This window comes from Nansenia antarctica (assembly GCF_963989245.1).
Source record: "Nansenia antarctica genome assembly, chromosome: 6".
Classification (NCBI taxonomy): domain Eukaryota; kingdom Metazoa; phylum Chordata; class Actinopteri; order Argentiniformes; family Microstomatidae; genus Nansenia; species Nansenia antarctica.
Genome location: NC_137676.1, coordinates 14,127,059 through 14,150,853, shown reverse-complemented (window position 1 = coordinate 14,150,853; position 23,795 = coordinate 14,127,059). Strand labels below are relative to the sequence as shown.

Below are 23,795 nucleotides of genomic sequence, written 5' to 3'. Positions count from 1 at the left end.
TGTGGAAAAAAAGGACTCAAAAAACCCAAGACTAGGCCACAGCACCAGCATAGCCCACCGAACTAAAACCTAGGCACTAGCAGGGGGCAAGTGTTCAAGTCTCGGGCAAGCTAATCACACAAGCATGGTTTCCAAACCACCTCCGCTACATAGCCACTATACAGTCTCAGCCTTCATGACATAATTTCCTCACCACCTGCCCCCCCCCCCCCCCCCCCCCCTCACCTGTGATCGCCGTCACTCACCTGCCTCTTTGGAGAGCTGTGTGAAGGCCTCCACGCCCTTCTCTCCGTAGCTGCCCTCCGAGGCCACGGTGGAGACGTAGGACCAGCCCAGGGCTCGGATGATGTCCACCATGGCCTGGGCCTGGAAGGAGTCAGGAGGGACCACCCGCGAGAAGAAGTCGTAGCGCCTGTCATCACTCAGCTCCGGGGCAGTGGAGGAGTAGCTGATCTGAGGGATCTGATTGGCAGAGGAAGAGGAAGAGAAAGAGGAGGTTATGTTTTTACTTCACAGGACCGTGGCAGAGTAGCTGATCTGAGGGATCTGATTGGCGGAGAAAGAGGAAGAGGAAGACGAAGAGGACGTTATGTTTACTGTATTTCACTACGGCAGGTTAATGTGTGAGGAACATGCTGTATGGCTATGGATAAGAGTGTGGTGGGTGGCTAGGTGTTAGGCTCCCACATCCCCCCCCCCCGCCCCCCCGTCCACCCCATCGACCCAGTGCTTTGAAACCTGATGAGTGCCATTATGTAAATGCTATCCATTATCATCGTTACCATTAGCTATCATCATTAGAGCTGCTCCTGATTCCCAGTAGTAAACATGGATACCATGGCACTACCTCAGAAGAGTCCGGGTGTCCACCGCTATCAACAGGTCAGATAGAGTACACACACACACACACACATCAAGAGGAGACACACACACATCCACCACAGCAGCAGGGAATGAAATATATTGCGCAGTATGGTAGAGAAAAGGGAAATACCTGATGGATATGAGGTCATTACTAAAAGCTTTGTGGTTGTTTGTATAAAAGCGTTTCATAGATCAAATCTACTGGTGATAAGAGAGGTGGATCAGTGAAGAGACTGTGGAAACAAACTCAATATTTGGTGCACTCTGATAAGGCCTTATCACACCACGCTGCTATCAGTGATGTTTACAGGGGTGGTGGGGAGGGTGCCGAAGATTAACAAACCCTGCCCCGTCACCATGCCGATCACAAAGTGCCCTCCTGAACGGTGACTCGGTGAGTGCATACATTTTTCAGTACGATCCCAGCGGGGAATCGAACCCACAACCTAAGCGCCATGCTCTACCAACTGAACAACAAGATGACCACGTCTGAGCACGTCCCTGACAGCTATGCTAGTCATCCCATCCCGTCAGCCTATGAGTCAGCGAGCCTCCTGTCTCCTCACCCCTCCCAACTGCAATCTCCAAAAGGTGAAATGGTGGTTTCGGGTCCAAAATGGCCACCTCGCATTACTCCAGGTGGATGGTTCACTTCAGACATTGAAGCTAGATGTGATGTGTTAACCCAGAGTCACAGTCTCATCTAAGCTCCAAATGACTGCCATCCATTTCTATTAGATTACTAGAAAAGCGGCTGGACATGCAGGAGGGAATCGCAGGAATGAGGACAGACACAGCAGCTCACTGATGGGAATTCAAAAGCACAGCTTCACAAACCAGAGAGTTAACGCGATGACCCACAATTCAAAGGGGGTCAACAGTGTAAAGTCGACAAATGGAGGAGTGGAAAAGGGAGGTCGGCATTCTAAGACAACTTAATATGCGCTGCTGAATGGCCAAGTATACCCAATTACAAAATCAGCCCCCGTAATGCAATTACACAAATTCAGGGGGAGGGAATATTGTGAGATGTTACTAGCTAAACCACTTCCAGCACTGCCTGGATTGAGTGTGCCGGGTCAAAGGAGAGAAACGCAAAGTAATGGAAAAAGAGAGTGATGGTTATTTGCATTTAAAAGCACCCTCTCTCTCCCCAAAAAACGGGAGGCCAATGTAGAATGTATCTATTTGCAGTGTTTGATAGAAGATCTATCTCAACAATGCTGTTATGCACTCGGCCTCCCCAAAGGTCTTATAGATTTGGTGAGTCACATCCTATTTATCAGGAACAGGGCTTGAAAGGAATTTGAAACCCGTTTCTCTTCAAAGCTTGTTTCAGCAGGGACAATCATTTAGGATGGCAATGTTTTGTTTTTGGGGTTCGGTCCAGTGAGAGTCTCGTCTTGGCCTATTGATATAACACACTAAATTCAAGCACTCCAGGAATGTGTTCATCCTTTCTTGGTGCAAGCTTTTACTTTTCCATTGCTGTGCTTTTTAATTACCACTCTGACCTCCTCTGAGTCTGAAGGAGAGCTAAGAGCTAAACCCTGAATCAGTAAAACCATTGGCGCAAGTATCGCAGCATCAATAATTATTACGCCAAAGAGAAGCAGTCTGTAAACAGTCAGTGATTAGAATTTCACACCCATGCACCCGATCTCTCCGTCTGGCTAATGGACTACAAATGAAGTGAGATGCAGATTTGTAATTTGCAGTATCCGTGTGAAATGGATGGATTAAATTACAATATTTTGAAAGTTAATTATGTCTTCCTCCAGTAGATTATAGGTACTATAGGTTAGCTTCCATGCTGGTGGCCCCACTCCTGTTTTAACATGCTGGGGGCCCCACTCCTGTTTTAACATGCTGGTGCCCCACTCCTGCTTTAACATGCTGGGGCCCCCACTCCTGTTTTAACATGCTGGGGGGCCCACTCCTGCTTTAACATGCTGGGGGCCCCACTCCTGTTTTAACATGCTGGGGGCCCCACTCCTGTTTTAACATGCTGGGGGCCCCACTCCTGCTTTAACATGCTGGGGCCCCCACTCCTGTTTTAACATGCTGGTGCCCCACTCCTGTTTTAACATGCTGGGGCCCCACTCCTGCTTTAACATGCTGGGGGCCGCACTCCTGCTTTAACATGCTGGGGGGCCCACTCCTGCTTTAACATGCTGGGGCCCCCACTCCTGCTTTAACATGCTGGGGGGCCCACTCCTGTTTTAACATGCTGGTGCCCCACTCCTGCTTTAACATGCTGGGGGGCCCACTCCTGCTTTAACATGCTGGGGCCCCCACTCCTGTTTTAACATGCTGGGGGCCCCACTCCTGTTTTAACATGCTGGGGCCCCACTCCTGCTTTAACATGCTGGGGGCCCCACTCCTGTTTTAACATGCTGGGCCCCCACTCCTGTTTTAACATGCTGGGGGCCCCACTCCTGATTTAACATGCTGGGGGCCCCACTCCTGCTTTAACATGCTGGTGCCCCACTCCTGTTTTAACAATTCAAACAGGTTCCACTTTTAAATAAAAGAAACACCCAATAAGGCCAGTGATTGGGAAAACATCATTGTATCAGACTGTTTTGAACAGTCTTTCCATCTGTTTTGGACTGATGAAATGATGTACCAATCCCCAATTTACAATGAATTACTGCAGTAAGTTAATACAAACGTCTCAAGTGAAATGATTACCATTGGTGAGAGTGAGAGAGAGAGAGAGAGAGAGAGAGAGAGAGAGAGAGAGAGAGAGAGAGAGAGAGAGAGAGAGAGAGAGAGAGAGAGAGAGAGAGAGAGAGAGAGAGAGAGAGCATGAGAGTATTTCAATGACTCACAGGGAATCTACTTTCCAGCCTGTTGCTCCAAACAATACATAATCACTTCAATTAGTACATCCTCTCAAGCCCAGTGGTCTTAAAAACCTCTTATGCTGACTGCCCTATTTAATGTTCACCTAAAAAGACAAAAAAACTAACTGACCTGCTTATAACATTATACATATGTGACACGATCTGGTAAAAAGGGCAAATGAAAAAAATAAAATAATAATTCAATTTTTTTCCGTTTTTTTGCATATTACAAAGGTTGAAGAGCCCCTTGAAATAACAAACAACAGTTTTAGGATCACAAAATAGAACTAGATAGTGATTTGGATTCACTGTCTTGTCTGCCATAGGCTACTATGTGATACATGGCTTGTAAACACATTTTCGTGTTCAAAAAGCAAGGACTGTGTGATCATCTAATTATGTGTAGTTATGTGTTCGTAGCATGTTGATGTTCTGTCAGCATGTTGTGGTGTGCTAAACATGCCGCTAGATGTTTGTAGCGATGTTCCTTTTTAGCACTTGCTATTAGCAGCTGTTTGGCCTGTGTTTTGATTCAGAGTGCGTTTCTCCGCTATTTCGTTAGAGGTAGACCAACATATTATCTAATTATTATAATAATATTATTATTATTATTTAATTATTATTAAATTCATCTATTTTCAGATTTCAATGTATGACACTGCATTTGAAAGCTTACAATTTCTTGCACTTTACAGTTTTTCTCTATCGCTTTAACACTAACATTGGAACCTCAAACACAATGACAAAAAACTGAAACTGGTGTATTTTATCTCACACCAATTCTCACACAATGACAAACACATTTCTTGCTTATCACTCATTTTGCAGATCTAAAACACACAGTTAACAAAACACTAAATACAATTCTCTACATTTGGCACATTCTTCCTTGATCAAATCTCTTGTGTTCACATGGAAAACACTACCAACTCAAACCACCAATCACACAATCACACTCCTCATAGGCAAACACACGTGTAACACTGAAAATGCAAAAGCCCTACTGATAATCTTATCATAGTAGCCTACTGTTTTCCGCTGATCATAGTGTTTTCCATTGTGCACATCAGTGTTCAATTGCTTGTTACAAGTGTCTATTCATTTGACGGTGTGTGTTTGTCATTTGATGACGGTGTGTGAGTTTTTGGATTTGTGTTAAGAGTTAAGAGAAAATGAGCTATGCTTTGAGAAAACATGTTAAAGCGACAGAGAAAAACTGTAATAATCTGGAAAAAAATGAAAAATGAGTAATCAATAATGACATAATCAAATGAAAGCACAATTTGGGCCCGTTGGCTTAAGAGGTTATGGTAATGTAGTGATTGCAGCTCTGGAAGCAGTCTAGACACTGCTTCCAGAGAGAGAGAGAGAGAGAGAGAGAGAGAGAGAGAGAGAGAGAGAGACAGAGAGAGAGAGAGAGAGAGAGAGAGAGAGAGAGAGAGAAAGAGAGAAGAGAGATGAAATGTGACAGCAGCTGGTGAAAGCGGGAACAAGTCGGCAACCAATCAACATTTTGGACTTTTATTCTGAAACTTTGTTGAAGTTCAATGACACATTCGCTAGTCAAGCCAAAACATTGCAATGCATTGGATTCTGTGAGTAATCCCCACTACTCTACACTAACTAGGTAGTAGTGGGGATTACTCACCGAATCCATTGCACTGCAATATTTTGGCTTGACTAGCGAGTGTGTCATTGATTTTCAACAATGTTGAAATGTATTTAAATTTTTCAGCTTTCACCAGCTGCTGTCACAAATTAACAATGGCCCCTTTTCAGCAGTACAATTACCCAAAGCTGACGTCTGGCACCTGTCATTTGCCGTATGGATCAAAGTAGGATTGCTACGGGTAATCGCTTGCCTTGCTCTTAAATGTATTTGGGTTGACAGGATCGATGGCATGAAAACACAGAGGTCTGTTATAGGCGACACTGTTTTATTGATTTACCACCGCAAACGGCTGTCTCCCTCCCTGAATAGGAATCTGACGCTGAAGTCGTAAGTGAGGCGAGAGAGAGAGAGAGAGAGAGAGAGAGAGAGAGAGAGAGAGAGAGAGAGGTTGAGAGGTGGTTAGAGAGGGAGGGTGAAAGAGAGAGAGAGAGAGAGAGAGAGGTTGAGAGAGGTGGTTAGAGAGGGAGGGTGAAAGAGAGAGAGAGAGAGAGAGAAATTGTTAGAGAGGGAGGGTAAGAGAGAGACAGTTAGAGAGGGTGAGGGGGGGGGGGGGGCACAGAGAGAGAAAAAAAAAGAGAGAGAGAGAGAGAGAGAGAGAGAGAGAGAGAGAGAGACAGACAGACAGACAGACAGACAGACAGGCAGGTACAGTAGAAAAAAAAAAGGGGAGAGAAGCAATCTGCTTACTGACATTAATTGAGATTTTCAAATGTGTTTATGTGGAAAGGTGACCAAGCTGGGTTACTGTGTAAAGGTTATATACGCAGGGGTGCACATAACTGGTGCGCCAGTGCGCATGCGTCGCCAAAATGCATGCTGCGCGGCAGATCTGCCACATGAACGCGCTCTTGCGCACCAACAGCTGGAAGCGCTGGGAGAGGAATTTACTTCCTCAAAATCCAACTGCTGACTGCTGCATCACTGCAAGCCCCACTAAGTAACTATTTGCCGTCCCCTCAGCCGAAGGCCCGACGAGTAATCCATCACAACAGTCGACCGACGACACCCAAACATTCGGAAAGTATCGCAACTTGTACAACTTGTACTTTCATTCCGCGTATCGCATGGTTATCTCGCCGCCACGTGAAAATTCAGTCCCGAACGACTCGTCGCTAAAAGGAAAAACAACACCAAGGGACACGTTTCTTTTCTCTGAAGCTTTCAAGCGTTCAGACGTTTGTTTTACAGCTTCATTATTGCACCTCGACCCCTGACTCAGGGAATATGGTTGGGAATCATATTAGAAGAAAAAAAATGTGTTGCACAATCAAAATAATGAGCTATTTAAAGTGATAGCCTACAACATCCTCTACCATGGTTGAAATTGAGGACAGTATTAACAACAGTCAAGAGAGCAGTGATGATGATGATTAAGCTTGTAGCATAAATAAATGCTTAGGCTGTAACTTTTTGTTGAAAAGTTGATTTCAGTGTTTACAGAACAGAGCAGTGCTTAAAGAGATGTCAGTTGATTTCATTGTGTTTAAAGAACAGACATTCAGTTAGTGCTTAAAGAGATGTCAGTTGATTTCATTGTGTTTAAAGGAGTCTGACAGACTTTCATGCTTAAAGAGCAGTCATTTGATTTTGCATTTGTTTCTTTTGTTTTGCACACAATCATTTGTTCGTTCATCTTTATTTATGAATAAATGTCGTTTTGCTAATACAAGTTATCCATGTATCCCTTTTATATCCATCCTGTGGGACGGGTCGTGACTCGCGAGCTCGGGGAGCACCAAGCAGCATCCCTAGATGCTCCTCTGAGCACTGGCCCCAAAAAGTTATGTGCACCCCTGTATATACATTTACTTCAGCAGGAATACATATTATGTGCAAAGTAAATGAGTGTGGCTTGCCCTTTCCACCCTTATTTGACATACTGCAGGTTACAAAGCAGCAGACCAACCATACAATGGGTAACCGTTTGTTTTCCTCCTGCTGTGTTAATTCAATGAATAGATTAGGATTCTTCCTGAATGCAGAGAGTGACCCGATGCTAACTTTGTATCTTTAAAGATAGAAAGCTCTAGTGAGTTCACTATCTACTTTGCCCAGATAGATTCCTTATTCTCTCTCATTTTTGAAGGTGTGGGGAAAATGGCAAGCATCTATACTCGCCATCTGAGAGATGAAAATCTTTCATCCTGTTGGATAAGAGGAAACAGACCATCTCAATGGTCAGGGACTTGACTTCAACAGAGTGGACTTTGGATTCAATGGCGCCGTAGGGGACCGAAATCAAAACCGACCCTTTATGTTAACCAAATGCCCATCCTTCAGATCAGGAAATGTAATCTTCCATACCGCACAGCACCACAATTAGCCCCAGTGTCTTTGAGTTCTGTCACCATAAATTAAGAGTTCGCCACAGAAACCTGGCCTAGTCTTGATTAATCTAGGAGTAATTCACAACAACAACAAAAGAGAACAAGGAACTCAAAACTTTATTTGACAGAGTTGAAATGTGTTTTATTTTCCGGAGCGAAAAAAGGCAGCCAGTTCCCTTTGTAGGAAACCGTGTGGTGCTATTTACTGCATGATTAGATTCTAAGTATATCTTGACATCAGCTCTGCTGGGCTGTTTGTGACAGTCTCCCTGGTGACGGCGGAACTGACAGTGGGTTCCGACAGAGCAAACTCTAACCTCATACTGTCTGCGGCTGAATGCCAGTGCACAGATTGTCACCACGGCACTTTGACATGCTGCACACTGGTTATGTGATCTGGACAAGGGGCCATCTTGGATCGGTTTCATAGTCCATTTACTAAACCAACACTGAAAGAAACGATGAATATGAATTAAAAAAAACTCCCTCCGCAGACAACTTGGGTGCCACGCAGTGCTACAAAACAGGTATACAGTACAGTAGTGTAAATAGAATGTACTGTATATAGTGTACAATATACATGCCTATTAAGATAGTGAACCATTATCAAATTTGAAGTACTTCCTGATAAATCAAAGGGACAGCTGAAAATGAAACTGTGCCAGAGAGAGGAATTAGAGGGCAGGAGATTCGTATTCAGATGACAGTGCCATTTGTCAGCAGGGCAGAGGTAATGACTGTGTCCATACACGGAACCCCGGGCTGGGCTTTGGTAATCTCTCCACACCAGAGTGTCGTCTTGCCAATAGGAGCTCTCTCTCTCTTCCTCTCTCTCTGTCTCCCTCTCTCTTTCCATTTTCTGTTCTTTCTGACTTCCTTCTTTTGCTTCTTCTGTCTGTCACTCTTTCACACCCACACCCTAGATAAGAGAGTGAAATCGAACCCCTCTCTGACTTTCTCTCACCTTCTCTCTCTCTTCTCTCTTTCCTCCCTTGGCCATTCACTTGCCCCTCGCCTCCTCGTTCTCTCTCTTGCAGTGGAGACGGGGAGCTCCAGCCGTCTCTCCCTCCCTCTCTCTGCATGCAGACACTCCCACACAGATGATCAGCAGACACTTCCTGCCCAAAGAGGCTGCCAGTTTCCCTGAGCCAAGCCAATCTGCCCCTAGTTATTCACACACACACACACACACACACACACACACACACACACACACACACACAAACACACACACACACACACTCCCTCGCTGTCCTTGATCTCACTCCCGCTCTCCCCCATTCTTCTCCCCGTCACTCTCACCCCAGGCAGCCTCCCTTTACCAGGCCTCCCCCCCTCCCTCCCCCATTTCCCTTTCAGTCATTCTAACCCGCGCCAGTCTCCATCCTCTCCTCCCCCCGGTCAATTTCTCTCAATTTTCTCAAACGAAGCCAGCCGGTCCCAACTTCCCCCCAGTCTGTTGCTCAGCTAGTCAGCCGTTCTAGCATTTCCTCCAGAGAGTGTCCTCCCCAGTCCTCCTCAGTCCTCCTCAGTTCTCCTCTTGGCTCCACCAGCCTTCCTTCTTACCCAGTCATCTCCTTTCCTACTTCCCTCACCATGCCAGTCTGCTTTTCACCCCCCTCCCCAGCCCCTAACGCCCCATCCTCCTCCCCCATTCCATTCCACTCCCTCACTCTACCCATCCCCAATCCCTGTTTCTCACCCTCCCTCCCCATCTCCCTCCCCCGTACCCTTCCCCTCCCTCCCCATCTTCCTCCCTCCCCATCCCCCTCCCTCCCCATCTCCCTCCCTCCCCATCACCCTCCCTCCCTATCACCCTCCCTCCCCCTTACCCTTCCCCTTCCTCTCCATCCCACTCCCCTGTTCCCTTCCCCTACCTCCCCCCCCATTCCCGCCCCCCCTTCATCTCCCCAGTCTCTGGGGATGCTGCAGGGAGTGTGCTAGGGCCTCAGGTCTGACATGGCTGTCCTGCCAGAGTGTATTTTAAGATACCCAGCATCTCTCTCCGCAGGGAGAGAGGCAAGGTATGACTCACAAATCAGATATTTGACCACGAGGGCCGCGCAAGCAGAGTAGAGTCAGCGCGTGTGGGAGGAGAGTGTGGATATCTCACACAAGGGAACGTGACCGACCTCCATCTTCCAATCTGGTAAACAGCCTGCTATTTCCAAACTGATGTTCAAAAGAAGAAAGAATGGCGTCTAAACTGCAGCTAGCTCTCTCTGTCTCTGTTGCGCCCTTCAGGGGCTTAATGAAATCATTGTACTGTAGTGTTGTATTCTGTCGTGCTGGTCCTAATTCCATGGTTATTAACATTTGTATTCTTAAGATCCTTTTTTTCTTCGTTTTTCCTTGCTGTCAATCAGCAGCCGTATCGTATAGACAAACAGTCACTCTGACAGCTTACTGAAATATAGTTACACATCGATAGGGAAAAGGAACAGCCCCATTGCAGTTGGCCAGAACAGCCTTCATTCTAGACTATTTGATGGTCGGGCCAGGTGCTGTTGAGCCTGAGCTGACAGTGAGAATAAAACATAGTCTGCAGGTTTATGACTAAGTGTTATCAAATGGATTCCTCTCTGTCCAGTGGGTATCACATTACAGATGGTAGTATTGATTTTTCCCCCATCCAACCACAGAGAAGTGCATTGGACCATGATTTTTTTTTTTGTTCCACAGTCTATCTTTACAGCATTGTTTGATAACTTTACTTCATCTCTGAACAGCATGAAATATAGATCAGTGTCTAATATGCATAAAAACATTAACAGCTCTCTAGGCTACCGCCCTTTAGATGAAAGAATACACAACAATTCTTGCATGAGAAATAACAAACACTTACATCATAACTTAACCACTTCATAATTTATGTCAGTGAGCAGTGAAGAAACCTAGGCTTCTATTCAAGGTTTGTGTGTGTGTGTGTGTGTGTGTGTGTGTGTGTGTGTGTGTGTGTGTGTATGTGTGTGTGTGTGTGTGTGTGTGTGTTCCTCCATCAGAGACAGAGGGAGATGACACGGCTTAACGCCTGCTGTACCTCAGTGTACTGGTTGCTCTTTGTTTGGCCCTGACAGGTTATTTACCAAGGAACAGACATGGGCGCTTGTTTTTCCTGCCTACACCTGAAGCATGGAGGGGCTTGACATATTCATTGTCTGTCACCAGTCCTGTGTCTGCAACACACTGCCCTGCATCCCAATGACTTCCCCTCTCTCCCTCTCTCTCTCTGTCTCTCTCTCTCTGTCTCTCTCTGTCTCTCTCTCTGTCTCTCTCTCTCTCTCTTTCCCCTCCCTCCCTCCCTCCCTCACTCCCTCCCTCTCTGTCTCTCCCCCTCCCCCCCCCTCTCTCTCTCTCTCTGTCTCTCTCCCTGTCTCTCTCTCTCTCTCTGTCTCTCTCTCTGTCTCTCTCTCTCTTTCCCCTTCCTCCCTCCCTCCCTCACTCCCTCCCTCTCTGTCTCTCCCCCCCCTCTCTCTCTCTCTCTCTCTGTCTCTCTCCCTGTCTCTCTCTCTCTCTCTCTCTGTCTCTCTCTCTGTCTCTCTCTCTCTTTCCCCTTCCTCCCTCCCTCCCTCACTCCCTCCCTCTCTGTCTCTCCCCCCCCCCCCTCTCTCTCTCTCTCTCTCGTTCTCTCCTCAGAGCTGACAGAACCCCATCACCAGGCCCATTTCTCCCCTAATAGAGCAGACAAAGCAGGCCCGCCACTCTGATCTTATCTCTCCGCCCTCTCTCTGTCTGCAGCTCACAGACCATTCTTTAGTGGGGCCCTACTGTAATTACCTACTACTGATCGCAGCAGCATCAGAACAATATCACAGATACCCTGCACTCACATATTAAAATCAGAACAGAAGGATTCAATAGGCACTTATCAGCTCAGAGGGCTGTGTGAGGCCACCCTGCAGTCAGGAAGATCATTACACTATCTCATCAGAAAGATCTTAAATTGCTGTGAATTATTCAAATACTCTCCCACTAATACACTGTCAGGAGTGACAGATCGACCTGTTGTGGTTTAGATGTGAGAAGACAGCAAGATAGGGTGTTTCTGCGCACACTGCTGCTGCTGGCTCGTAGACGTTCACTTCCTTATTAGAAATGCTAAAGTCTCTATTGCTTTTGGTGTGATTGTCATTGTTATCTTGGTGTTACTTTATTATGTTGTTGTTTGTATTATGTGGGTCCTTTTAACAGTTGCTTCTACCTCATGTCTCAGCCTGTGTCTTGCTTGGACAATGTCATTGTGTTTGTCATGTCCTGTCTTTTTGTCCTTAATAAACATTTTCATAAAAAAAATAAAAAAAAATACAAATAAAATATATATATATGTCTCTCGGTCTACCTCCCTCCGTGCCGCCGACAGATATGAGACATGATGGTTTTTAGAGTTGTGGGACGATAACAGTTGTTATAACAGCCATACTGAAACACAGTACAGACCTAGTATACAGAGATTGCTGATTTGACCAAAAAACCTTGGGGTAATTGAACCACATATCAAGGTACAGTACAGGACACTGGAGCCCCCTTCACCGTCATGCTTCTCCAACGCATTACCTCCAATAACTAGCGATTGGTGAAGCTTGTAAAAGTCTCCGACCCCTCATGTAAGGCCTCTGCCATTCTCATACAGATGAAACTGATCCTGTGTTTAACCCTGGCCCTGGCCTATCCATGAGACTCTCCAGTGGAGGGGAACACCGCTGATGGGTCTCTACTGTCATCCCTGTCAGAGGCCTGCTGGTCTCCTGCAGACTCCCACAGGTCCCCACAAGCCCCCACAATGTACGCTAATTGTCCTTTTAACTCGTTTAGTGCCAAGGGTGAATAAAGCCGCTCAAATAGTCAACATTCTGGAGAGCCACGGGTGACTTTACTCACAAATAATGTCAAATATGACGATGCTTTATTTTGTAGTTAATCAAAGTATTGTTCATATTACCTATGAACAATACTTTGATTAACTCCAAAATAAAGCATACTTTATGAAACTCTAGGTGATAAGTGTTCTGGAATTTCTTTGGCAGTTGGTGAGTTAATGTGGATGAGAGTTGTTGTTTTCTAAGCTCCTGCTAAACATCCTGCCACGTAATCAGTTCCTAGTTCCTAGACAAGGCAGCGTTGGAGACACACAAGATATTTCCGTTTTGAATTGTTCTACATATATTATTATATATTGAGGACCATCTCAATGAGATTATGATTCATCAGACAAAACAACTGACTAATGCACATCCCTGGAAGAGTTCTTTTCTCAGCAACTTACATTACAGCTTCCCACTTGCACTGGCAGGGCTGCAAGAGGGCGGCAGACTGACATGTATTTCAGAGCCGGAGTCAGACATGCGTTACAGACACCAGATCAGAAATTACCCCCATTGAGGTTAACCACCCGAAACAGGACTGATCTGTTTACTGCTTAAAGAATGAGAGCAGAGGTCCCTGGGATGAGCCATCAAATACAAAAGAGAAAGAGATTTAATTTAAGGAGGAATGTCAGGGTTGCTGACTGTGAAGCTGATGATTATGATGGTGGTGGTGGTGGTTGCAGGGGTGGTGAGCCAGATTCGCAAAGAGCTGACAGCACATAACAAATAACACTACAAACGATGCTTGATGCTGGTGAAGATGACGATGATCATGATGATGATGATGATGATGCAACAATAATTCTTGAAAAAAAGATTATACATATTTGAATATCGATGCACTGTTTCATTGATGATGGCTGATTGTTTTCTGCTGGGTTTGGGGTTTAAAGGTCACAGACAGATTGATGAGTCGTTGTCACATTTGATTGGCCTTCAACCCGCAGCCACGGTAAGACTACTAGGAGAATAATCCATTAATGTCCAGAATATTGATCAGGGATTGCACTTTCGACCAGATAGACAAAGGCTTTGAAGGGCTGTTAAAAATATATTTATATATACGTACATTCAGTGGTCAACTGCAGTTTAAACAACCCCATTTAGAAGGGAATGGCTTTTGGCTTTCCTTATTCGAGAAACGTCAATGGTAATTGACTCCTACCCTAATCAATGCAACTGTCACTCCAGGTCCTTGAGAGGGTTTTTGAAATCCTGCGGGATTTGCATCTGAAAACAGTAATCCTGTCTCAACTGATTTCTTATGTATGCTCCTGCTGCTGCAGCATAGCGCACTTCTTAGGCTTCGACACACACACACACACACACACACACACACACACACACACACACACACACACACACACCACTGCAAAGCTTAGGCTGGGAGAATGAGAGAGAAAACTGAACATACGCTAACCACCATCCCCAGAGAAATATAGCCACGAGCAAATTTCAGCTAATCAAATTCTAAAGCTGTAATCTTATGAATTTTGAAGGCATGAAATCAACAGGTCTTTAAGCATAACTACCTGGGGTGCAAGTTGGTCCTATTGTGATAATTGTAGGTTCCAGAAAATACCCTGTCATTGTGCAGTTTGATGCTTTGGCAATGTATGCCTATCTATTGACAGCAGCAAGTTGTTGCCCTAGGGCTTGCTGTAATAACACAACTGAAAGAGCGCAGATGAATCCAAATGAAGGTTTATTATGTGCACAAAGACTGGGAAAATGTGTCCTCCCCTCCTTCTCTACTTTCCCCCAGCCACTGTGCACACACACACACACACACACACACGCACGCACACGCACGCACGCACACACACACACACACACACACACACACACACACACACACACACACACACACACACTCTCTCTCGTCAGGAGTGGTGGAGATGATTGTAAGACTCATGTGCACATTTTGAAACTAAAGCTTCTTTTTTTAAACTCCTCAGCATTTCTTCTTCAATTGCAACATCGTTCATATGGGTTGAGAGGGAATTCTCACTGACAAGCAGTTCCGTGGGATTAGTCTGTGTGGAATATGACTTCTGAAGCACCACATGTATGAAGGAAAAGCACAGGATTGGGCCAGTGGAATGGTGGGGTTAGGGAGAGGCAGGGTGGAATAGTGGGGTTAGGGAGAGGCAGGGGAGAGCTTCCAGAAGCTTAAAGAAAAATATGCAGAAAACAGAAGCAGAAGCCACCAAACATGCGTACAGTTAGTAACATCCCAAGTGGCACATCCTCACAGGAAATGAACACCACAGAAAGAGCAGGTGCTCTCACAATGAGAAACAAACTAATGTATGTGTCACCATGCTCTATGATTTATTAGTATTGAAAAAAATCTGGTGTTGTGCATACATTTGCAAGTGATGCAGGGGGGGGGCATTCCCTGTTGTCTGGAGTGTGCATATGCATGGTATAACAGATGAAGGTTAAGAACACGGAGACATCTTCAGAGATTCCCACACTCAACGGACGTATTCGGTTATGATTTATGTGAAGAAGAGTTCCTCTCTCTGTGTCCAAAATGAGCAGTGACAAGGGACATCAAATGAAAGAAGGAATGGCTTCTCAAGTCACATCATACAGCCAGTCCTCCCCATGGCTCTCTCCACTCATCCCCTCTAAGATGATTAGACATAATGGGGTTTCCTATATTCCAACTTCTTTTGTAGATGATTAGCCAAGACAGTTTTTAGTTACATATTTCGCTTCTTTAGAGCCTCAGTAGTCATATTTTGGGTCCCGTAGGGTCACATTCATCCTGGAAATATGTCTAAAACACCAAACCACTCCAAACCAACTCACATTATGACAGATTCCTCCTTTGAAGACTCTGTCTGCATTACATTTGTTTGAAAAGTCACTATTACACGGTAATCCACTTTAGTATGTCGTTACCATGACAACGGAAATGCAAACTTGTATTACGGCATTATCTTTAGGAAAAACAATGCAGACTTCAAAGTCTTCCGGAAAGGGATTCTGTTATAATATAATGAGCTGGTTTACAGTTCATGCAAGGTGTTTTTCATAGATATACTATTTCTTATGATGACTGATAGATAGACAATTCACTTACTTAGACAAATGTGCTTGTTGTAAGTCGCTCTGGATAAAGGCGTCTGCTAAATGCCAAAAATTACAAATGTACATGTGTTTTACACATATTTCCATAATGAATGTGGCCCTATAGTGCCTAAATGACGAAGATTGTTAAGAAGTGGAAAATCCCTTGAGTGTGTCCATTGTGTGCGTTCTGAAAGACACATGCATTCACATACAATGTGGCTGTGTATTTAGGTGAATAGCACCATGCTCGTCTCCCCATTCCCGTAGGCATAGCAGACTTACTAATAGGCAAACACGGTTTCCTCCATCTCCCCATGACAGGCCTCTTCTGACCCCAGGACCTCATGTCACTGACAGTGACAGCTTATTTGACTGGGGGATTCGATTCAAGACATTATAGTTTATTCATTATATTAATATTGTATTAGTCACCTACCGGTACACTGTATTATGTGTGCATGCATGCCCGCTCAGCTGAACACAGATACACAACAGAGCATGTTTACAATATTCTCTAAAAGACCATGGAGAGGGTGCATGGTTGTTTAATCATGCTGTGCATTCTCCACCTGTTTTGTACACTAACAGAGATCAATTTTGGGTTTAATAATTGCTCCTGGAAGTCTGAATAAATTAGAATTATAATATTCTTATCAGCATTTCTACATATCTTGGAGAGAGAAACACTCTGTGTCACACTCCTAAAAGCCAATTAGCAAGGCTAGCTTTGGAGAAAATAATACAAGCGCTACAACCATTGGCACGGAACAAGAGAACAGCACAAGAGGTTTTATTTGTATATGCTGTGTATGTGTGTGCCGTGTATGTGTTTGTGTGTGTGTGTGTGTGTGTGTATGTGTGTGCCGTGTATGTGTTTGTGTGTGTGTGTGTGTGTGTGTGTGTGTGTGTGTGTGTGTGTGCGTGTGTGTGTGTGTGTGTGTGCGTGTGTGCACATGTGTGCGCGTGTGCAGGTGTGTATGTGTGTGCGTGTGTATGTGTGTGTGTGTGTGTGTGTGTGACAGATATTCGCTAGAGGCATACATAAAGTGGTATAGATGTGACTAATTGACCTGTGCTGTCACATGCACAAGTGTGCAAATAGCAAATGTGTTTAAAAAGAAAGCCCACATATTTAACCTATGGCATTTTGCTGCCAGTAATTTCTGTATGGCAGTTATGCAACGACACATAGCCTGAATGTACATGGCGTGTCTGCCTTTGTCGCTGTCAGCTGAATAGATCGGTCTGACTTCAATCTACCTCGAATCAATCACAGTGATGATTCTCTGAGGAAACAGATAACAAAACAGAGCTGTGCCTGTCAGGGTATGAGAGGAGGAGGACATCAATGCCTCACCTAGACAGCTAGTCGGCAGGGGCCACGTCCCTCAACAGAAGGACAAGACAGAGTTCACTTGCATTCAATTGAAAGTTCCGCCTCACTCTTTGGGAACAGAGAGGAGGCAGCAAGAAGCGGGCAGCACTCCCTGATGTAAATGTCAACCGGATAAAAATCTATTTCACTTTTCATTCAAGGGGGCCAAGAACTGCAAACGGACGTTGTCGCTGAGGCGTCTTAGCTGCACCGGCTTTTTTCTCTGAGTGTGAGACAGTGGTTGAAAACGGAGAGCGAGAGAAATAAGAAAAAAGATCTCTCAGAGGACAACAGCTTATTTATACATACACTGGGTAATAATGCAATGGATTGTGTGATTATGATTATTTTTCTATTTTCCTGTGGCATTATTGCTTCTCATATCCAACACAGTGTGAATGGCAGGGAAATAAAAACATCTTCAGAGCAAATGGCCTCACCATGGCAACGGTATTGATCAACACTTCTGGGTCCTTTGAAAAAAATCTATGGCTCATGTCAATTTCCCAGCATTACCAGTTCGGCGACCGTTCGAGTCGTGAATAGACAGTCACAATATTTAGTGTCACGTAATAAAAATCTACAATCTGTGTTTAACTTCCCTGATTTATCCATTTATCACAGGGGTAGAGTTACACAACGGCTGGATGATATGGGTGACGGTTTGTCTCTTTGTCCAACGAGTTCTGCTAAAGATGGAGAGAACACTCTTCCGCTTGTTTGAATGAGTGCTAATGGGAGTTAATGCAATTGAGTGTGATCTGTCTGATATGAGTAGATATTATGTATGCTGTTGCGGACCGTTTGATAGGCCTTTCTCTCATTTTCGGCTGCAGAAATCACATTGCTTTTTCAGTCATGTCTGAACAGGTGTTCTCCTTCAGCTTTTCACAAACAATAAATCACCGGTTGATGGATTGAAGTTGAAAACAACCTCTGGAACTTATAATTGCTACCACAAATTAATCAGATGCTGTGAAACTGATGACTGTACATAGGGTGAGAGCTGTTGTTATGGATGTATTTATTTATTTATAAAGGATCCCCATTAGCTGATGCCCTTCCTGGGGTCCGAATCCATTACATCATATTCATATACAGCATCATATTTGTGTTATATTATGTTCACCTCTAACTCTGTTACATTAAGAAAGCGGTTATTCAGGTTTTTCTCAAACATGAATTCCAATGTACATTCATTTCTGACTCTGCTTACCCAATTAGTAGAGGTTGAGTAAGGACGAATTAGTCTCAGGATTTGTCTCATGAATTATTCTCATGGCTATCACCAGGGAGCAAGAACAAGACGCTATTCATGACCAAACTTAAATAGTATTTGAATGAGGACTTTCTATTGGATTGACGTATATAGAGGATGCGGGTTGCACTCCCCAGTGCGGTCCCTAGGTGTCTCCCTATGGACATCCACTGTGCCACCTCAATCACAAACGTATCACCTGCACCTGTGTGTAATTGTCACTGATACTTTATGTACCCTCACTTCCCTTCACTCCCTGCTTAGTCTTGACCGTTCGCTCACCGTTTATTGGTTGCTTCGTGAACGTAAACTATTTGAATATACAAGTACTGTTTTTTTCTGTTTTGTTCTCCCCTATTGTTTTCAAGCCTTGAGTCTGTGTTTGTATCCTGTTTTGGCTGCACTTCCTTAAGTACTGCTTTTGTTTGGTACCGCTACCTACTTGTCTGCCTCCCTTTATCTGCACTGCACCTGCGTCTGCTTACAATACATAATCGTTAAACATAAGCCACCATGGACCCAGCGGATGCAGATCAATGCCGTCTCGCTCTAGCGGTGCAGGACGCCATTATCGCTCGTTCGTCACAAGCGGAACCTGCAGACGATAGCCGATATACCCTGTGCCAGATGACCGCATGGCAACTGGGTTCTTGGGAGAGGTTTTCAGCAAGTAGCGGGCCAAGGAATTACCATAGACCCTATGACTGTGCCTTGACCTCCTCTCTTGGGTACCACAGCCCCACGGGGTAGACTGTTATCCCTTTCTCGCCCCGAGACCCTAGTCATGGCGGCATAAATAGAGTCCCTCATTGTCACTCTCATTCGTCCCATCACTTCCCCCACCGGCACAGGGTTTTTCTTTGTGGCGAAGAAGGACGGAGGGCAGCGATCCTGTATTTATTATAGAGTTCCTAACAACATCCCCATCAAGAACCGCTACACTCACCCCCTGATGACTATGGCCTTCAAGTCCCTGCAGGGGGCACAGGTATTCACCAAGCTGGATCTCTGTAACGCCTACTATCTCATCCGTGTCAGGCAGGGGGATGAGTGGAAGACCGCCTTCAACACCCTGAATGGGCGCTATGAATACCTGGTTAGTCTCGCAAACACGCCAGCGGTGTTCCAGGCGCTGGTGAATGACCTGCTCAACCACTGTGTCTCTGTTTACCTGGATGACACCCTCATTTTCTCCCAGGACATCACCCAACATCACCCAACATCACCCAACACGAGCTGCACGTTCGATTAGTCCTCCAGGAACACCGTCTCTTTGTCAAGGCGGAGAAGTGCGAGTTCCACGTCAACACCGTCACCTTCCTGAGTTTCATCGTGTCCCAGGGATACCTCCAGATGGACCCCGCCAAGGTCCACGCTGTGCTGGATTGGCCCCCAACTTCCTCAGGGAAGCAGGTGTAACGGTCCCTGGGGTTTGCACATATTTCGAGATGTTTCTTCCAGACTTTTGGTACCCTTGCCACCCCCGACAGTGCTCCCCAGAAGTGCCCTTTTCCCCAACCTCAAGCGGCGCTTCCTTATCTGCACCGCACCTGGGTCCACTTACAACACCTAATGGTTACAAGCTGTCAGCTCGGGAATCGATTGATCATAGCCCGGAACTCATATCTAATTCATCACAATCAATGTTCACTATCTATAAGATCATCAGTTGACATATGATAATCAAAATATATTGGAATTCGATACATAAAAGAGTTAATCCTCCCTTGCATGTGTAAGGTTGTCTGTGGGGATCAACATTGTCAGAGAGACAGCTATACACCGGTGAAGGTGCAGCGGGGGAAATTAGCATAAATGCAGAGTGACTGCCTGAGCAAATGCAGGAAGGAGCTTTGTGACAGCGCCTGTCAACCCACTGATTCTCCAAGCCTGATTACTACACCAATGCTCCTGTGCTATAGCACACACTGCCTACACACACGCACACTCCCGCAGTCTGACACAGCGGGGGACCTGGAGAGGAAAGGGAGAATTAGGGAATTATCCCTCCCCCGCATGCATCCCTGCAACAAATGTATAAACACTATCTAATCGTTTTTGACACTAAAGAAACATACCGTATTTCATCTTCTAGAGCGAATACCTTCTAGGCTAAGGGCATGAATATAGGGGGTTTATTTTCCTTGAAGCCTTATAAAGTTCCCCCTGCAGAGACAGGCGGAGAGCGAAGCCTATATACCCATAGGCCAAACTCATCAGCAGGGTAGGAAGCATGCCCCAGAGACCTGGATGACTGGTGTCATGTTGTTGGGAGGGGTTAGTGTGTGTGTGTGTGTGTGTGTGTGTGTGTGTGTGTGTGTGTGTGTGTGTGTGTGTGTGTGTGTGTGTGTGTGTGTGTGTGTGTGTGTGTGTGCGTGCGTGCGTGTGTGTGTGTGTGTGTGTGTGTGTGTGTGTGCGTGTGTGTGTGTGTGGTGGAGAAACACAAAACCGTTGTTCATACAGGTTGGTCCTGCTATATGGCATGGCTCATGGTAAGAGGTGACATTAAACAGCTCTGCTTAGGTCTGCTTTTTCATGCTCTTTGGTGATTCATGCAAGAGTTCAAGTAGATGCTCTCTTATGTGTGTGTGTGTGTGTGTGTGTGTGTGTGTGTGTGTGTGTGTGTGTGTGTGTGTGGCTGGGCTTCTATAAAGCAGCTAAAAGCATGTTAAGTACTTTGATGGCCTCAGTCTCCTTTAAACAGCTACTTTCAGTCTCCTTTAAACTGCTACTTAGGCCAGGGCATTGGTTTGGTTTGTCTAATTGATCCCTAGAAACACTCAAATGGCATTGACTGTAAGTTACAAATCTGTGACCACACGTCATTAAGTCTAACACATACTTAGAGCTTTCCCTATGGGAAACCCATCTCATCTTCAGTTGAGAGAGTTGTATGGAGGTTGGGTTTCATGTTGCCACATATCTGTACTACGTAGCGTAATGTTTTTGCTATTAACATGTTTTTAAATAATTCATTTGATGCAATGGAACTCTGTGGAGGTTTCATTACACTGCAGCACTATCTGTGAGCCTACTACAGAGGTACGGAAGAGGGCCTTATGAAGACAACAATGGGCACTTAGTTTCAACCATGCTACTGTTGCTCTGCAATGCAGAATAATGAAGTGTCAACCACCCCGAATCAAACCATGCAATCTAAAAACAAACGCTAGTGCTTTGGCTTATATGCCATTCAGTTACAGCAGAGTGGGTCTTAGTTGCAGCATGGGGTGTGAGTGTCAGTCTGTCAATGCCCCTCCACTGCGCATTCAATCCACCGTGGAGACGGAGAGGGGGGAAACAGAAGGAGAGGGAGGAGAGCGGGCAGCGGGAGCTGTTCTTTCAGCACCACCGGCAAGAGCAACACGCTCACTCAACTCTCTCACAACCTTTTCTCATTGTGGCACTTGAGATAAGCAATTCAATGCCAGTGCAGACACGAGAACCCCTCTGTTGTCTGTTGCTTCGATACATACGAGGATTAAAAAATGATAGGCCTCCATGCAATGAGGCCAACAAGTAGGCTATACATGAATTAAAGAAGTGCACGGGCTGTTACTTTTAGATAAACATGTCTAGTTTGAATTTAATTTATCTTGGGTTATTTTATTTTTTTTCTTTTAAAAAAGTATCCATAGATTGATGGCATTGGTGCTGCTAAGACGAGGACTTACTTGAAAGAGGCGCAGGATGTTGGCGACCATGATCGATACTGAACTTGCTGAGGCCCCAATGACTCCAACCACTTTTTCGGGTTTGACGAACACCGGCGCTTCTCCGTTGGTGCACCTCACGTCTGAAATGTCTTTCTGTATCAGAGCCTGCACAAAAGTTAACGATTGTTCCAGCGCATAGGTGTCCCTAGAACAAGTGTCTAGCACCCGGGCGCCCAAGGTGATGTTAGGTAAAAGTTGATCGTCAATGTTGATTTGGTCCAATGCGTACATCATGGCCTCAAGCCGATGGATCCCGTTTTCCTTTTTGATATCTCCACACGGCATGCCGTCGGCCCCCCTGGCATGCACTGGAAAGAGACCACCCAGGGTCAAGTGTCCCTCAATCCGGATTGAATGGGGTGCGTAAACCTCCTGTGGCCGCGCAAAATCCACTATCGTTCTCATCAACCAAAACACTCTACATAGAAAGCGTGGGTTCCACTTTGTACCGAAAATGAAGCGAGCCATGATGCTTTGACGGTATAGAGAGTTGGTTTGGGGGGTAAACGAGCCAAGAATCCGCTTAGTAACACCCAGAATGACAAGTAAAGTTATTCAATAGCCTACGAGCCCATTTCTATCACCACGGAGGAGATTCAACAAGCTGGGTGAAAAAACCGAGACGCATTGGTTGACTCAGACAAACTGCGCCCATCGCTCGGCTACGGAGGAGTGCACGGCGTAGCTTGTTGCATAGGAAAACAGAACACCCTCTGACGACTATTCAACCCGCTAAGAAAACGAAGCAATTGACATCCATTTGTTTGAGAAGACACCTGCTATATATCTATCGCTGTCGGCAATCCAGAGCACCAGAACGCAACATCTAGCCACAAGAAGAAGAAAAAAAAGTAACGGTACCTATATGGTCAAAACTACCGAAGTGACACTGATTCAGTCAGACTCAGAGAATATTCTAAGGATATTATCGAACCGATCGAACAGACTTTGAAAAATGTTGAACGCGCCTCGATTTTAGGTCCAGCAGAACTGGGTGACATTCTTTTGACTGAGCCCAACTTCATATGAGCGCAGTAGCAGCGGTTAGTGGGGGTCTGGGGCGGGCTGCTGGATTTTAGGTCCAACAAGAGTCAATATATATCATCATAAAATGTCATAAATATGAAACAACACCACCGCCTAGATACCACCCAATGAAAACACAAGTAATTAACCACAAGCGCCTTCTCAGTCTCCCTTTGCAGATTAGATAGGCAAGATAGTACCAGTAGTAGAATGGCTCACATCGAAGAATTCACCACGCGCGATTAGTTTTCGCCCGCTTTCCTTGAGAGACGTAATTCAAGCGGCTTGGAAAACAACGGGATTTTACCTGAATGTGTAGATGTCACCTTTCCAAATTTGGATAGGTGTCACATAACTCCTCTACGTCAAGGGTTAGTTAGACTATCTTTGCATTACCCAGAATTTTAAACAGCGTTTTATATGCATTTTATTCCGTTCCGTTGATTGCGTGTGAGCTCCCTCATCATTGTTGCCTTCCCCATATTATCGTCTTCGGCGCGCACTGAGCAGAGCAGTAGCCTATTGCAGTCACGCAGTCGTTTGAGGTCTGTTGAAAGCCAAAGTCTCTCTCTCTCTCTCTCTCTCTCTCTCTCTCTCTCTCTCTCTCTCTCTCTCTCTCTCTCTCTCTCTCTCTCTCTCTCTCCCCCTCTCTCTCTCTCTCTCCCCCCCCACATACACACACACACACACACACACACACACACACACACACACACACACACACACACACACACCTCATTTTAGATAAATACAAATAGG

At 45.3% G+C, this 23,795-nt stretch overlaps 1 protein-coding gene across 1 annotated transcript in view; it reads right to left on the bottom strand.

Annotated features, from left to right (window-relative positions):
- The window catches only part of LOC308161206 (metabotropic glutamate receptor 7-like), a gene marked incomplete at both ends in the record, with an annotated part of 57,960 nt that extends 35,482 nt beyond the window's left edge, over positions 1-22,478 (bottom strand). Inside the window, 2 exons of the mRNA XM_080535187.1 lie at positions 246-462; positions 21,969-22,478. Coding sequence (XP_080391313.1) covers positions 246-462; positions 21,969-22,478 — 727 coding nt within the window. The remainder of the gene's footprint in view (positions 1-245; positions 463-21,968) is intronic.
- Positions 22,479-23,795: the final 1,317 nt, after the last annotated feature.